Below are 16,978 nucleotides of genomic sequence, written 5' to 3' on the forward strand. Positions count from 1 at the left end.
ATTTTAGAAAACAGGGTTGTAAAGATGGTTAGCCATATAATAGGCTGGTAATTTTTGTGTGTTTGCCAGTATTATATTTGCTAACTTCTTTTTTTAATTTTTTTCTTTTTTTTTGAGATGGAGTTTCACTCTTGTTGCCCAGGCTAGAGTGCAATGGCGTGATCTTGGCTCACCGCAACCTCCGCCTCCCGGTTTCAAGCAATTCTCCTACCTCAGCCTCCTGAGTAGCTGGGATTATAGGCATATGCCACCATGACCAGCTAATTTTGTATTTTTAATAGAGACGTGGTTTCTCCATGTTGGTCAGGCTGGTCTTGAATTCCCAACCTCAGGTGATCCGCCCACCTCAGCCTCCCAAAGTGCTGGGCTTACAGGCATGAGCCACTGCACCAGGCCTATATTTGCTAACGTCTTTCTTTTCCATTGTAATTTTTTTCCTGCTGTAAGATAATTCCCTCTCAGCTATCTCTTCTATTCACTATAGACTACAGGATTTTTTCTTATTCCCAAACATACCTGGAATAATCGGTAGTGTTTGTATGATTTAGTTTCTCAAGTGCTTAACTACAGTAGTATTTCACATATATATGTGGAAAATGGTTCACCTCTTTGTACTGAGATGGTATATAAATTCATCAGTATTATCAGTATTCTGTTTTTTCTAGTACACATTTTTTCATCCATTTTATTTGAATAAATGAACAAAAGAGAAGTATAATATGATAACCCATCTTAAAGCATTTTGCTTCCTCAGGTTCAATTTTATGGTTTAATATGTGGGTCAAATCCTGACCTGCCTTTTATACAGTGACATGTAGTGTATATAAAGCCAATAAAATGAATGTTATATTTACATATACATATGATAAAAGGATCTATTGTCATTGAGTTGTTAACTTTTTATGCATACTGCAGGGTAGACCAATTACGACCTTTTGTACATTAAAGTTTTATTTCTGTTTTCTGTAGGGTTCTTTGGTTATACATTGCTGTTGCTGATTTTTTTTGTTATGAAATTTAATTTAGAAATAATCCTAAAAATATTCATGACAAGTATTTTAATATGTAATTGTTGATTTGCATAGTAATTCATGTGTTTAGCTATAAAACTGAAATATGGCCTTATGTACTGGAAAAACTGAAAATGGTGTGTTTTGTTTGGAAATGCTCCAGGAGTCTTACAGTGAAATAGAGTTTTAATGGGTATTTTAAATCATGAGAAAATTTTTAAAAAATCTGTGTTAGGTCTGTTTTGGACTAAGATTGTTTCTGTAAACCTGCTTCCCTTTGAAGTATTTGTGTTTGGAATATACTTAGTTTTGCCACTCTCTCTAGGACCACTACCCACCTATGTATATATTTGCCTTTGGGTAAATTAGAAGAGATACACCTCCTTGGCTGGAAACAGCCCCATTTATTCTGAGCATTCTGGGAATATTCAAGCAGTATTAAGACCATACAACTGACAATTCCTTTCTAGTTTGTGCGTTAATCAATATATTTAGAATGCGATATTTTTAGGATATTGTGATACAGACAAGACACAGGCACAATATTAAGGTTTTAGTATTATTGCCTTCTTTCTAATAAATTAAATGTTTACAATTTGGGATGGGGAAATGTTTTGGTTCTTTTCTCTCAAGATTGTTGGGGTTTTTATGGATTATAATGCTAATAAATAGTCATTGTATGAAATGCAGTATATTATAGAAATATGTTTTATATTGCCATTATTGTTAATATGTTTGGTTTTTGTTTTTGTTTTTTCAGAATGCTACACTGCAAGCAGAGAAACAAGCATTGAAAACTCAACTGAAGCAGCTTGAGACACAGAACAGTAATTTGCAGGCTCAGATTCTTGCACTGCAGAGGCAGACAGTGTCATTACAGGAACAGAATACTACTCTTCAAACACAGAATGCCAAGCTTCAGGTTGTAATATAATATTTTGGGAATATGCAACCAAACTCTTGAATTATGCTATTAAAATAAGGGAGGCTAAACATGGAAACATTGTTTCTTAGTGAATGAACTTATATTAATTTAAGATAAATGAAAATATTTTTATTTAGTGCCATCAATCTTTAAAATATCAGAGCCTTTAAATATTAACAAATTCAGTTAATACATCTAAATAAAGATAAATTATATTTACTTTATGGTCTTTCTACGATTTCAGTAAGTTGATTATAGTAATTTAGATGTAGAAACCCTTGCTTTAGAGTGTGGTTGCAGCATACTATTCCTTATTTCACTTTTGTAGCTTTTTTTTTTGTCATTTTAGTTAATGGAAAGCAGGAAAGCATAGGAATATTGTCTTTAGATTTGTCATAAGTTCAAAAGATCCATCTTTCACTTAACACCACCAGTGTGTTTTCAAACAGAATAATCAGGTGGGGAAAAGTTCAACTCTCTGAAACCTCTTAAAGAACAGAAACAAGTTTCCTCTCCAAAGCATTCTTCTTTCTGTAGCTCTTTTCTTTGATAGTGATTTTCATCAACATCAACACTTTGATTAAAAAATACTTAATTAATTTGGACTTTTGAAAAATTTCCAAAAGTAATTTTTTACTTCTATCAACTTCTATCACTGAATTCTAGAAATGATAAACTAGCACTTCAAATTCTGTACTTTTCTGTAAGTGGAATACAAATGGTTGCTGATCACCTTCATTTAAAATAAATTCAACCCAACATGTAAAATACATATATACATCTATGTATACACACACACATATATATGTATGTATGTATGTGTGTGCTTTAACATCTCCCCAAATCAAAATTAAATGGTAGCTTTATTCTTTGGGAAGCTAAAATCCAAATATTCCCAGTATAATGTAAATATATCTGCTGTGATTTATTTAGAGCTTTCTTTAATGTTGTAATCTTTTATTTTACAAAGGAATATGAACTATTTTTCTTATGTCTGCTAATAATATATATTCTTATAGGTTGAAAATTCCACCCTTAATTCCCAAAATACCTCACTTATGAACCAGAATGCACAACTCCTAATCCAGCAGTCTTCCTTAGAAAATGAAAATGAATCTGTAATCAAAGATCGGGAAGACCTAAAATCTCTCTATGATTCTCTGATAAAAGATCATGAAAAACTGGAACTTCTTCATGAACGTCAGGCTTCTGAGTATGAATCTCTTATCTCTAAACATGGAACTCTAAAGTCTGCCCACAAAAACCTTGAGGTGGAACACAGAGACCTTGAAGACCGGTAATTTATTATATTTTGTTGTATCGAGAATTTAAAACCAATTTTCTTCAAGTAGTGTAATAAATTTTATATATTAAACACATCTAATGTTAGTTTACATAGGAAATTTACATAAATGTACATGTATTTTAAATGATATTAATAAATTACTTATTTCCTTCATTTCTAAAATTTCTTTTTTGGAAATATTATAAACCAAATGTCTTTTTTTCCCCCCAGTTACAATCAGTTACTAAAACAGAAAGGACAATTGGAGGATTTGGAAAAGATGCTCAAAGTAGAACAAGAAAAAATGCTACTTGAAAATAAAAACCATGAAACAGTAGCTGCAGAATACAAGAAACTTTGTGGTGAAAATGATAGGTAATAAATATACATTTTCTATAATAAACATATATTTTATGTAGAAAGTATATACATATATTTGTGTGTGTATATATATATTTAATTCTGTATTATTATTTACATCCAAAATATATACTGCCCCTTTGTAGTACCAACCATAGTTTGAGTTTAGAATTTTTAAAAATAGAACAGGCTGAGTGCAGTGGCTCACACCTTTAATCCCAGCATTTTGGGAGGGTGAGGCAGGTAGATGGCTTGAGGTCAGGAGTTTGAGCCTGACCAACATGGTAAAACCCCATCTCTACTAAAAATACAAAAATTAGCTGGACGTGGTGGCGTGCACCTGTAGTCCTAGCTACTGAGGTAGCTGAGACAAGAGAAATGCTTGAACTCAGAAGGCAGAGGTTGCAGTGAGCCATGATCGTGCCACTGCACTCCTGCCTGGGTGACAAATCGAGACTCCATCTCAGAAAAAGAAAAAGACAGGATCTTGCTCTGTTGCCCAAGCTGAAGTTCAGAAGCACGATCATAGCTTACTGCAACTTCAAACTCTTATGCTCAATCAATCCTCCCACCTCAGCCTCCGAGGTAGCTGGGACTACTGGCACACACCACCATGCCTGGCTAATTTTTAATGTTTTTTAAATTTTAGCTTTTAGTTTTTGTAGAGATACGGTCTCACTATGATCTCCAAGGCTGCTCTCAAACTCCTGGCCTCAAGTGATGGTCCTGCTTCCACCTGCCAAAATGCTGGGATTACAGGCATGGACCATCACACCCAAACAATACTTTCTTATGAATGCTTGAAACTTTGAGTACCTATACTTCAACATGTTTAAAGACTAAAAAAATTTTTTCCCAATGTGCAGATAGGTGGATGAAAAAAGGAGATTAAAAATTCTTTTCAAGGGAAAGGTACTCAGAATTTTTTAAAATCTAGTTTTTACAGAATAGAAACTGATTTTTGCTAAGTTTAATAACTTACAAAACAGTCTTTTATTCTAAGTCTGCCTTAATTGTTATTTATATCATTTCATATTGTGTAAATTATACTAAAAGCTATTAAGATAATCTAATTATATTTATATGATTTCTAATTATAGGTTGAATCATACTTATAGTCAACTTTTAAAAGAGACTGAAGTTTTACAAACTGACCATAAAAATTTGAAAAGTCTTCTGAATAATTCCAAACTGGAACAAACAAGATTAGAAGCTGAATTTTCAAAGCTAAAGGAACAATACCAACAATTGGATATTACATCCACTAAGCTGAATAACCAGTGTGAGGTGAGCTTTAAGAAGCTGAATCACTGTATCTTTCCTTTAGACACCAAGACATGCCTAAAATATAAAATGACTGTATTACAATGAGAATAGCAGTGTACATTTAGTTGAGTATTTGTAAAAGATTTTGGTCAAGTATCATTGAAACTTACAAGTAATTCAGAACAACTTCCCATCTCTTTAATTATGATCTTTTAAAAATTATTAGGTTAAACTTATGTCCAGATTCTTTGAAAATTTTAAAATTTTCTATTCATTTAATGAAAAATGTTTACATCTGGCAGAAAATTATAAACCAATAGAAAAATTGGTTGGAAACAACATATGATTAATTACCTACTGAAGCTCAGAAAGTAATTCATTCTACTTATGATTTATAAAAGTCTAAATAAATGGTTATTAGGATGGCATACCTCCGGAATGTTAGAGTGAGAAATGTGGCAAATTAACTCCTTAAAAAAACAATAAAATTGGACAGAATGTCAAAAACAATAATATTAGGACTCTGGAACTCAACAAGGGCATATAACAAATGGAGAAGCATTTCTTAAAGCAAAATTATTCAACCCTGGGAAGGAACTGTCGTTGTCTGAGGCATTTTATCTTGGGTCTCCTCCTATTCCTCTTCTCCTTCCCTGGTTCCTATACCGTATAGCTCTGACAGAGAATAGGGCAAGCTGTGAAAGCCAGCAACTTTTCTTTTTTTTTTTGGAGACAGTCTTGCTCTGTCGCCAGTTGCCAGGCTGGAGTGCAGTGGTGTGATCTTGGCTCACTGCAATCTCTGCCTCCCAGGTTCAAGCAGTTCTCCTGCCTCAGCCTCCTGAGTAGCTGGGACTACAGGCATGTGTCACCATGCCCAGCTAATTTTTGTATTTTTTTAGTAGAGACGGGGTTTCACCATGTTGGCCAGGATGGTCTCGATCTCTTGACCTCGTGATCTGCCCACCTTAGCCTCCCAAAGTGCTGGGATTTACAGGCGTGAGCCACTGTGCCTGGCCAACCAGCAGCTTTTCTACTGGAGGAAACTGACTTGATTTGGAACATAGCTTAGAAAAGCCCCATGCCTGGGAGAGTTGTCAAAGGTCAACTCTCAGATAACTTGAGGTTGAAATATTGGTTGGAGCAAGTAAAAGACCAGTGAACTTGTCAAAAATTAAACCAAGAGTTTCAAGTAATAAATCAGCCTCAATAGGTCTTCATAAGATCCCACATTTCACTGGTGGTCCAGAAAACTGTTTAAGAGAGACCAGAGAGGGCCCTAACTATCTTTGCATCCCTGGCTAATTCTCATAACTTGGGTCAAATGTTAATTATTGGCTGAGTCCTAAGTCATATAATGACACGATTTAGTGGAGGTAGAAAAAACTAATCTATGGTATAAGAGGTTGAGATAGTAGTTTACATTGGTGGGATGGTAGAACAAGTGTTTCTGGAATACAATTAATATTCTGTTTGTTTAACACATGTTATCTTTGTGATGATTCATATATATATATATATATATATATATATATATATATACACACACACACACACACACACACTTAAAATTTGTTCTCCGGCCAGGCTTGGTGGTTCACGCCTGTAATCCCAGCACTTCGGGAGGCCGAGGCAGGTGGATCACCTGAAGTCAGGAGTTCGAGAACAACCTGGCCAACATGGTGAAACCCCATCTCTACTAAAAATACAAAAATTAGCCAGGTGTGGTGGCGCATGTCTGTAATCCCAGCTACTTGGGAGACTGAGGCAGGAGAATTGCTTGAACTTGGGGGACAGAGGTTGCAGTGAGTCAAGATCGTGCCACTTCCCTCCAGCCTGGACGAAAGAGTGAAACTCCATCTAACCAAAAAAACAAAAATTGTTCTTTTTTCTGTATATATGTTTTATCAGTTGTCTATTGACACTAATGATGCTCTTGAACAATGGGAGAACTCTTGGTGGTAATGGACTTAACATTTCTTTTTGCCTAATGAGTCTGAGTTTGCTAATCTACTCAATGATGTATGGGCCACAAGTTGCTCCTGCATCTGTAATTAACTGGCATATATGCTGAGGGCTGGCGAGTCTATGGTGGCCTCAGCAGGGATAACCCTTTTCTATTCCATGTGGTCTCTCCATCCTCCAGCAGGGTTCTGAGAATCTGAGTGGAAGTACACAGGCAACTTGAGGGCTAGGCTTGGAACTGTTATACCATCACTTCCACCACTTTCTCTTGGCCAAAAGCATTCCAAATGCAAGAAGAAGGAAAATAGATTCCACTTATTTACGGGAAAAGTAAGAAGTCACATTGCAAGAGGGCATAGGTACAGGGAAGAAAATAAATGCATTCAGTTTTTTAAGGATTCTACCACATGCATTTCAGTTTAACAAAATACAGATAAATAAAACATAATATGATATTGACGGTTACAGATCTAAATGGTTGCTTATGATTATTTATTGCGTCATTCTCTCAGATTTTCTCTACCTTTTGAAATTTTTCATAATGTTTATTTTCTTTTTTTAGGGGGTGGGTGGTGTAGGCAGGGTGTGTATGTGTTAGTTGCTTTTGCTTTTTTGATACAGATCTCTGGGCTTTACTCCAGACCTGCTGAATTTGAATGCTACGGCCCAGATATCTACCTACAAGGGATGCCAAATTTTTTGAATCACTACTTTGGACCTTCTGAACTTCTGTTTGAACCTCTGGCCTAGCTAAAGTATATTTCCAGTTTCTGCTAACCGGGTACGAAAGGCCCAGTGCTGCTGGCAGCCCAACTACTAGTAATGCCAGATGTTAATACCAACTATTGACTAAATTACCCGATTTCCCTTGATCAAGCCACATAGACTTTTAAGGTTTCTTAAAAACAGTGGATGGAGGCCAGGCACAGTGGCTTACACCTGTAATCCCAGCACTTTGGGAGGCTAGGAAGGGCAGATCACCTGAGATCAATAGTTCAAGATCAGCCTGACCAACATGAAGAAACCCCGTCTCTACTAAAAATACAAAATTAGCCGGGCATGGTGGTGGGCGCCTGTAATCCCAACTACTTGGGAGGCTGAGGCAGGAGAATCGCTTGAACCTGAGAGGCAGAGGTCGCAGTGAGCCGAGATCACGCCATTGCACTCTAGCCTGGGCAACGAGCAAAACTTCGTCTCAAAAAAAAAAAGAAAACAGTGGATGGGGAAATTATGAGACATACTAGATACTTTACATGTATTAATCCTTGCAACAATCTTGTGGGGTGATAGAGCTCATATCTATCCATCTTCCATAGGTCTGAGAACTAACTTGTCCAACATTTCATAGGTAAATAAAATACTAGATATTTGAATCTAGCTTTTAGGCTATACTATAAGATAAACAGTTTTAAACACAGCGTTTGGGGAGTTAATTTATTATATATCAGACCCAGTGTTTGTGAGAATTAAGAAAAAAAAAAAAAAATATATATATATATATATATATCATGTAATCCAGTGCTGTAGCTGTCATTTCCACTAAAATAATAATGCTCTGATCAAAGTACAATCATCTAATTTTTCAAATAGTGGAACACTTAAGTCTTTGTGTAGTACTTCATGTTTTTCAGATGGTTTATGTTAAATGTAAATGTTGATTTTTAAAAAAATGTTTGTGTTTAAACAGTTACTAAGCCAACTTAAAGGAAATTTAGAAGAAGAAAATCGACATCTACTAGATCAAATTCAGACATTAATGCTACAGAACAGAACACTTTTGGAGCAGAATATGGAAAGCAAGGATCTTTTTCATGTTGAACAAAGACAGTACATGTAGGTACCAAATGATTTTCACTCTAAAATATGTTACTCATGATTTTATCATTGTATACCCAATGACAGAGAAAATTCATGCTAATTTTTATTGATTTTCAACATTATTTCACCAAATATTTTTGAGTGCTTATATTCTAGGCACTATCCTAATAACCAGAAATACTAACATGAAAACATGTGCATCTTGTTCTTAAGGAATTAGTAATATAAAGCAAGATATATAAATAAACATTTAAATACAGTGATTCTATATAATGGAAGTATATGTAGGAGGCCATAGAAGTATAGCATATAGGCCGGGCGCGGTGGCTCACGCCTGTAATCCCAGCACTTTGGGAGGCCGAGGTGGGTGGATCATGAGGTCAAGAGATTGAGACCATCCTGGTCAACATGGTGAAACCCTGTCTCTACTAAAAATACAAAAAATTAGCTGGGCATGGTGGCGCGTGCCTGTAATCCCAGCTTCTCAGGAGGCTGAGGCAGGAGAATTGCCTGAACCCAGGAGGCGGAGGTTGCGGTGAGCCAAGATCGCGCTATTGCACTCCAGCCTGGGTAACAGGAGCAATACTCCGTCTCAAAAAAAAAAAGAGAGAGAAAAAAGAAATATAGCATATATAGGGACAGGAGTATCTTAGTCTGGGAGAGGCGAGGTGAACTTTCCAAAGGTGAGACTTGAGCTGAGACTTACAGGTTCAATAAGAGTTTGCTTAAGGAGGCATGCCAGGCCAAGAGAGCTGCAATACAAAATCATGGAGGTGTGATGAAGGTATGTTGTGGTGCTGTATAGGACCTAAACATTAACTGTGCTTTTTGGAGCAAAATTGAAGAAAGGAGGGATGCAATAGAGAAGTGGCTAAATAGTCAGGAGCCAGTTTACAAAGGTTGTTCTATGCCATACAAAGGAGTTGAGATCAAGCTGCAAGACTTGTGAAAGAGAATTGACAGGCTTAATTATTGGTAAGTTTTATCTCCAGAGAGTTAAAGAATCTGTTAAGACTCAGATTTTGGCTTAGGCAGCCCACTGGTAGTCTTTGTATTACTACACGTTGATTCATCTTAACTCAATATATCTCTTCTCTTTTCCCCCCACAAATGAGAAGCACCATAGTATGATAGAAATAGCTCAGATGTTGAAATCAGCTTCTGATTCATGTCCCAATTCATCCACTCACTAGCTATGTGACTACAGACAAGTCACTTCATTTGTGTGATCATTAGTTTCTTCTTCTGTAAAATACAGGTAACACTTACTTTCCAGTTTATTCAAGGAGTACATGAATTAGTATTCTGTACCTTTCAGACTTGATATACAGAAATAGCCAGGGCACATATGAAACCAGGATACAGCATACATTTTTCTGAAGCACTGGTCTTAACAAAAAATTTCAGGCAGGGAACATTATTTCTATATTAATACACAGGTATATCATGGAACAAAGGCAGAATTTCTGTAAACTTTCAAAGTAAATGTAAAACCTCAAAGAAATTTCACATTTGTGGCTGGACACCTTGGGCTCCACCTTTAGTCCTTTTAGTCTTCTCTGGGGTATGTATTCCTTCCAAAAGAAGCTTTGTTTTAGGTTAAGAAGCTTTGAGTATATATAAAGCTTTTGGCATTTGAGTCTCCTGTCCCTTAAGCAGAGGCATTATCCAAAGCTTTGTTGTCTTACTGTTCTGACCCTTGGTAACTAATACATTTCCAGGGGAAGGTGCTTATGTCTAGATAGTTGACTTCCAAAGATTATTATCTATTCTGACTTACTGAATATAAATTACAAGTATCCATCTTGCACGTCAGTTATTTCTAGCTAAATGCCTCTAGCTAAATGCCTCTATCACATGGTCCAAGCAAGATGGCAGTGGACAGGCAGTACTGACAATTTGAAGGTTCTTAATGATATTTCAGTAAAAGGAGAAATGAATTAGGAGCTATGCCCTTGGTTAATACAGCCACTAACTTTTCAAATGTCACCTCTTTTGCAGGCCTCAGATCTAAGCAGTTGGTTAATAATAAATGTAGGCTGTATGCTGTTTGTGCCGTGGTGTAACTGTTGGCAACATCTGTTCACAAGGCATCCCCTACAGAATCTCTCAAGTTAGTTTCTCCGAGTCTCCACCACTGTAATTCAGCCTTTCCTCTCAAATAGACTACCCCATTAGCCTCCTGAATGTTTTCTTATCTCCAATCTTTTTTTATTTTTCAATCTTGCTTTTTCAGCCAGGCTGAAGTGCAGTAGTGCGATCTCAGTTCACTGCAAACTCCACCTCTTGAGTTCAGGCAAGTCTCCTGCCTCAGCCTCCTGAGTAGCTGGGACTATAGGCAAACACTGTCACACGCTGCTAATTTTTGCATTTGTTGTAAAAACGGTTTTACCACACTGCCAGGCTGGTCTCAAATGCTTGAGCTCAAATTATCTACCCACCTCCACCTCCCAAAGTGCTGGAATTAGAGGCTGAAGCCACCGCACCCGGCCTTATCTCCAATCTTTCTGATATATCCTGTTCCATCATTAGGTTAAACTACTTTAAACAAAGATTTCTTACCACTTCGTAATGAAACTTTCAATTCTTCTGATTTCCTACTGAGCAAAATCTAAAACCAAAACTCTACCTCTCTACTTCCTCTCAGCCTACAACATTCAAGCTAAACATAATTTAGCATTTTTTTTTAACTTCCTTCACTACACCAACATAATTTAGTAATCTTATCTTTCCCTTTCAGACTATCTAATAATGGCCTTTTTCTTCATGGGGATTTATTTCGTGACCTAAGAGGGATATATTCACCTTCTATAAGTTCCTGTTGTACTTGCACAGTATTTTATTTTGGTATTGTTACTTCCTTGGATTATATAGTAATTTTATACACACACACTATATGTTATAGTAATCTATGGGTATATCTTCTCCTATATTATAAACACAGCTGTTTATCGTTTATCTTTATGTACACCTCATGCCTTCTTCATTGTAAATGATCACTAATGTTTCTTAAGTAAATAATATTCTTTGGCACTGTGGGGTTTTTTTAGAGACATTAGTTTAGTGGCCTTTGATGTTTCTCTATTTAGTAAATACTACCGAGAATATAAAAATGAGACTAGGATGTGGTGACTCATGCATTGCTAGAGTCAGGAAATAATTCTCTACAAGTAAATGAAGCCTGAGTAATTTTGTCGAAAAGAAAAAAATCTATTTGCATGAACATGTGTTTGCAAGATAATTCATTATATCTATAATTGTAAGCAAACTATCCAACGTTTTTATTTTTTGCTGCTATAAATTGTAATAGATCACCTTTCTTCCAAAAAAGGGAAAAAAAATGTTGCAAATGTTTTAATCAAAAAGGGAAACATGGAAAAATCCCCATTGTTACTACCTAATATAATCTTAGTTGCCAACCCATGGTATCTATATTTTGTTATGTTTTGGGAAGAAGTTAGATTATAGTCACAAAATAATTTAATATTTATAGCTGTACCAAATATGATACCTGTCCTAAAAGGTAATTTTTATTTTTATAGTGATAAGTTAAATGAATTAAGACGTCAGAAGGAGAAATTAGAAGAGAAAATTATGGATCAGTACAAATTTTATGACCCATCTCCTCCTAGAAGGTACCATTAACCAAATTTTATTAATTCTTTTTTTGAAAAAAACTTAATATTGCGATGACTTCTAATTTTGTGAAGGATTTGTATGTTGAATTTTAAACTGATAATTTTTAAAATTCTATTAGGAGAGGCAACTGGATTACTCTAAAAATGAGAAAATTGATAAAGTCTAAGAAAGATATTAATCGGGAACGTCAGAAATCTCTAACATTAACACCTACCCGCTCAGACTCCAGTGAAGGATTTCTTCAGCTCCCCCATCAAGACAGTCAAGATAGTTCTTCAGTAGGTTCAAACTCTTTAGAAGATGGCCAGACCTTGGGAACCAAGAAAAGCAGCAGTGAGTGCTTAAACTCTTTAAACATAGGGGTTATTTAGAATCCTTTCTAACGATTTTTTAAAACTTAAGTAGTCTTTGGGGGAAATAGTCTAATGAATGGCATTTATTTTTAATTTCATATGATTATAAAATTAATTGTGTACTGCATTAGTGTATAACCACACAATTTTCTGAGATACATCATACACAGAAATACTACCATTTGGCCAGAGGGGTAAAATATTGCAGAAAGAAAGTTGAAATAAGAGCTGGAATACCTCTGCCACTTGTTATTTCTGTTAATATGGACAAGCCTTTTACCTTTGCTTCATACTTCACAGAACAGTTTTAAGGAGCAAGTGAGAAATATGAGATGTCATTTTCATAATTATGTATAACTTAATCAAAATAATAAGGCATTTTATAATGAGGTTTCTGCTCATATACTTTGACGGCATCATACTGGAACAAAGTTACATTTGGGGAAGCAAAAAAAAAATAGTTATGAATTTGAAGAGGTGTTATTCAATGATTTAGAAATTATACAACATTAAGAAAAGGATCTACTAAAATAGAGCGGTACTGGCCGGGCGCCATGGCTCACACCTTTAATCCTAGCACTTTGGGGGGCTGAGGTAGGTGGATCAATTGAGGTCAGGAGTTCAAGACCATCCTGGCCAACATGGTGAAACCTCATTTCTACTGAAAACACAGAATCAGCCCAGTGTAGTGGTGTGCACCTATAATCCCAGCTACTTGGGAGGTTGAGGCAGGAGAATCCTTGAACCTGGGAGGCAAAGGTTGCAGTGAGCTGAGATTGCACACTGCACTCCAGCCTGAGTGACAGAGCGAGACTCTGTCTCAATATAAAATAATAAAATAGAGATGTGGGGGCCAAAGTGGCTCATGCTTGTAATCCCAGAACTTTGGGAGGCCAAAGTGGAAGGATAACAAGTCCAGCCTGGACAACACAGTGAGACATTGTCTCTATTACTTAAAAAAAATTAGGTGAAGAGATAAACATTGTGTATATAAACTTGTGATGTAATTTGTATTACAAATTTAGAAGTACCACGTAATATGCCGTATACAATTATAACTTCTTAATTTCATTACTAGTATGCTTACACAGTAACAGCAAAGTAAAAGCTGTAGAAGTATATTTCAAGAAAATGAGAAAAAAATGTTAAAGATGTCTAAGAAGTTGACTACTACAAAGATCTTACAAAATATGTGAACAGGATACTTTGAATCTTCTCACACTATCACTAGTGTCACTAAGACACACACACACATTTCATTCTTTTGAAATAGCAGGTAAATGCAACTGCTGCTTCTCCCAGGGGTAGACTCTCCAAATGGGCAACTCTCAAAACACTCAAAAAACTATATATAGCATTTGGCTTCAGGTGAATTCTCTCTAAAAATATAGTATTTTAGGGTATAAAATACTCTTAAGATATTAGGCATTAATTGTGGGGTATAGGCTGGGCATGGTGGCTCATGCCTGTAATCCCAGCACTTTGGGAGGCTGAGGCAGGTGGATCACTTGAGGTCAGGAGTTCAAGACCAACCTGGCCAACGTGGTGAAACCTTATCTCTGCTAAAAATACAAAATTAGCCTAGCATGGTGGAGTACCCCTGTAATTCTAGCTATTCAGGAGGCTGAGGCAGGAGAATCGCTTGAACCTGGGAGGTGAAGATTGCAGTGAGCTAAGATTGCACCACTGCACTCCATACTGGGTGACAGAGCAAGACTTCATCTAAAAAAAAAAAAAAATCTGAAATATTTCAGAATGCAAATATAGCAGCCTAAAAACTAGAGTCCATAGGTAAGCAATAAAAAAAGTCATACACATTTACATATGTGTATATATATGTATGTATATATTAGTCTCAAGAAAGCAGTTTAATTCTATATCCCCACATAAAATTATTGTTACCCTGGGTCTTTTGCTGTCTGGTTTTGTTCACCAAGTAAATCTACATAAATCCTCCAAGTAGTTCTGTTGTAGAGAGATCATCAGGTTTTCTTTAAAAGGTGGCAGATAAGTTAATCTTATCTGTTACCTTTAGATATAAAATATCTGGCATCTTACTAAATAAGAAATGGGGCCAGCCAAGTATAGTGGCTCACACCTGTAATCCCAGCACCTTGGGAGGCCCAGGCAGGCAGATCATGAGGTCAAAAGGTTGAGACCATCCTGGTCGACATGGTAAAACCCCGTCTCTACTAAAAATACAAAAATTAGCTGAGTATGGTGGCGCGTTTCTATAGTCCCAGCTACTTGGGAGGCTGTGGCAGAAGAATCGTTTGAACCCGAGAGGCAGAGGTTGTTGTGAGCCAAGATCACACCACTGCACCCCAGCCTGGTGACAGAGTGAGATTCCATCAAGAAAGAAAGAGAGAAAGAAGGGAAGGAAGAAAAGAAAGAAAGGAAGGAAGGAAAGAGAAAGAGAGAGAAAGAGAGAAATGGTTGGCCAGGCATGGTGGTTGATGCCTGTAATCCTAGCACTTGGGAGGCTGAGGCAGGTGGATCACCTGAGGTCAGTAGTTGGAGACCAGCCTAGACAACGTGGTGAAACCCTGTCTCTCCTAAAAATACAAAAATTAGCCAGGCATGGTGGTGCACGCCTATAATCCCAGCTACTCTGGAAGCTGAGGAAGGAGAATCGCTTGAACCCGGGAGGGTCAAGATTGTGCCACTGCACCCCAGCCTGCGTGACAGGAGCAAGGCGAGACTCCATCTCCAAAAAAAAAAAGGTAACAGGCTTACTTTTTTTTTTTTTGAACAGAGTTTCATTCTTTGCCCAGCTACAGTGCAATGGCATGATCTCAGCTCACTGCAATCTCCACCTCCCAGGTTCAAGCAATTCTCCTGCCTCAGCGTCCCAATTAGCTGGGATTATAGGCATGTGCCACCACGCCCAGCTAATTTTGTATTTTTAGTAGAGACAGGGTTTCTCCATATTGTTCAGGCTGGTCTTGAACTCCCAATCTTAGGTGATCCACTTGCCTTGGCCTCCCAAAGTGCTGGGATTGCAGGCATGAGCCATCTCACCCAGCCTACTTAATTTTGTTTTTAAAGAAGATTTCTTTCTTCCTTCCTTTCCCTTTCCTTTCCTTTCTTTCCTTTCTTTCTTTTCTTTTTCTTTCTTTTGTTTTTCTTTCTCTTTCTTTTGTTTTTCTTTCTCTTCTCTTCTCTTCTCTTCTCCTCCCCTCCCCTCCCCGCCCCCCCTCCTCTCCTCTTTTCTTTCTTTCTTGTCTTACTCTGTTGCCCAAGCTGGAGTGCAGTGGTGTGATTACAGCTCACTGCAGTCTTGAACTTCTGGACTCAAGAGATCCTCCTTCTTCAGCATCATCCTCCCAGATAGCTGGGACTAGAGGAGAACAGCACTGCAGTGGCAATTATTGTTTTATTTAATTGTTTTTTACAGATAGGATCTCACTTTTTTTGCCCAGACTGGTCTCAAACTCCTGGGCTCCAGCAATCCTCTTGCCTTGGTCTCCCAAAGTACTGGGACCTGAACCACTGTGCCTGGCTTTAAAGGAAAATATGTTAATTCAGATGTAAGAGCATACACAAGAAGGGCACAAAAGACTTTTTTTTTTTTTGAGTTCATCTTACCTGTTTTAGGTATAAATCTGTCATCCTTTCATATTCTCTGCTGAAACATCCAGAATAAGAATCAGAAGGAAGTATTATTCTCCATTCCTACGATTGTTCAGTTTTAGAATTTTTAAAATAAACCACAAACCCAACAATACTAATGTTCCCTTAATTTCAATATGCTTTGGAAAAAGAACATTGTATGTCCACAAACTCATTGCTGTAAGAAGAATCATTCCTTCCTGACAAATTTAAAACTCCTTTTATCATGTCCATTTTGGAAGAGTATCTGTCTGTAAAGCAGTCCTTGGAAAAAAAATTAGAAAAAGAAATAAAAGTAAACAAGACAACATGTGCATGCTGCAACCACTCAGTTTTGTTTTATCTAAGTGTCCATTTTTATATTGCTTTCAGTTCATTTCTTTTTAATCATTGAAAACAGCTGTGTTTACTAAGCTTGAAAAGAAATAGGTCAAACTAAAAGCTTAATGAATCATGACTGCTTCTAATAGCAGTCAAACAAGTTAAAGAGCTATATCCATTGCACTCTGTTTTTTTGTTTGTTGTTTTTGTTTGTTTGTTTGACAGAGATGGACTCTAGCTCTGTCACCAGGCTGGAGTGCTATGGCATCATCTCGGCCCACTGCAACCTCCACCTCCCGGGTTCAAGTGATTCTCCTGCCTCAGCCTCCCAAGTAGCTGGGATTGCAAGTGTCTGCCACTATGCTCAGCTAATGTTTGTATTTTTAGTAGAAACGAGGTTTCACCGTGTTGGCCAGGCTGGTCTTGA

The 16,978-nt window shown here is 36.9% G+C and overlaps 1 protein-coding gene across 16 annotated transcripts in view; it reads left to right on the top strand.

The window, feature by feature from the left end:
• Positions 1-16,978, top strand: part of CCDC88A (coiled-coil and HOOK domain protein 88A) — a 123,609-nt gene that overhangs the window by 90,647 nt on the left and 15,984 nt on the right. For all 16 annotated transcript variants that reach the window (XM_008980687.4, XM_008980689.4, XM_008980690.4 and 13 more), the window contains exons 19-25: positions 1,771-1,932; positions 2,955-3,232; positions 3,452-3,595; positions 4,681-4,867; positions 8,496-8,641; positions 12,169-12,261; positions 12,384-12,598. In XM_008980687.4, the coding sequence (XP_008978935.1) occupies positions 1,771-1,932; positions 2,955-3,232; positions 3,452-3,595; positions 4,681-4,867; positions 8,496-8,641; positions 12,169-12,261; positions 12,384-12,598 (1,225 nt within the window). The remainder of the gene's footprint in view (positions 1-1,770; positions 1,933-2,954; positions 3,233-3,451; positions 3,596-4,680; positions 4,868-8,495; positions 8,642-12,168; positions 12,262-12,383; positions 12,599-16,978) is intronic.

Source organism: Callithrix jacchus, chromosome 14 (assembly GCF_049354715.1).
Source record: "Callithrix jacchus isolate 240 chromosome 14, calJac240_pri, whole genome shotgun sequence".
Taxonomy (NCBI): domain Eukaryota; kingdom Metazoa; phylum Chordata; class Mammalia; order Primates; family Cebidae; genus Callithrix; species Callithrix jacchus.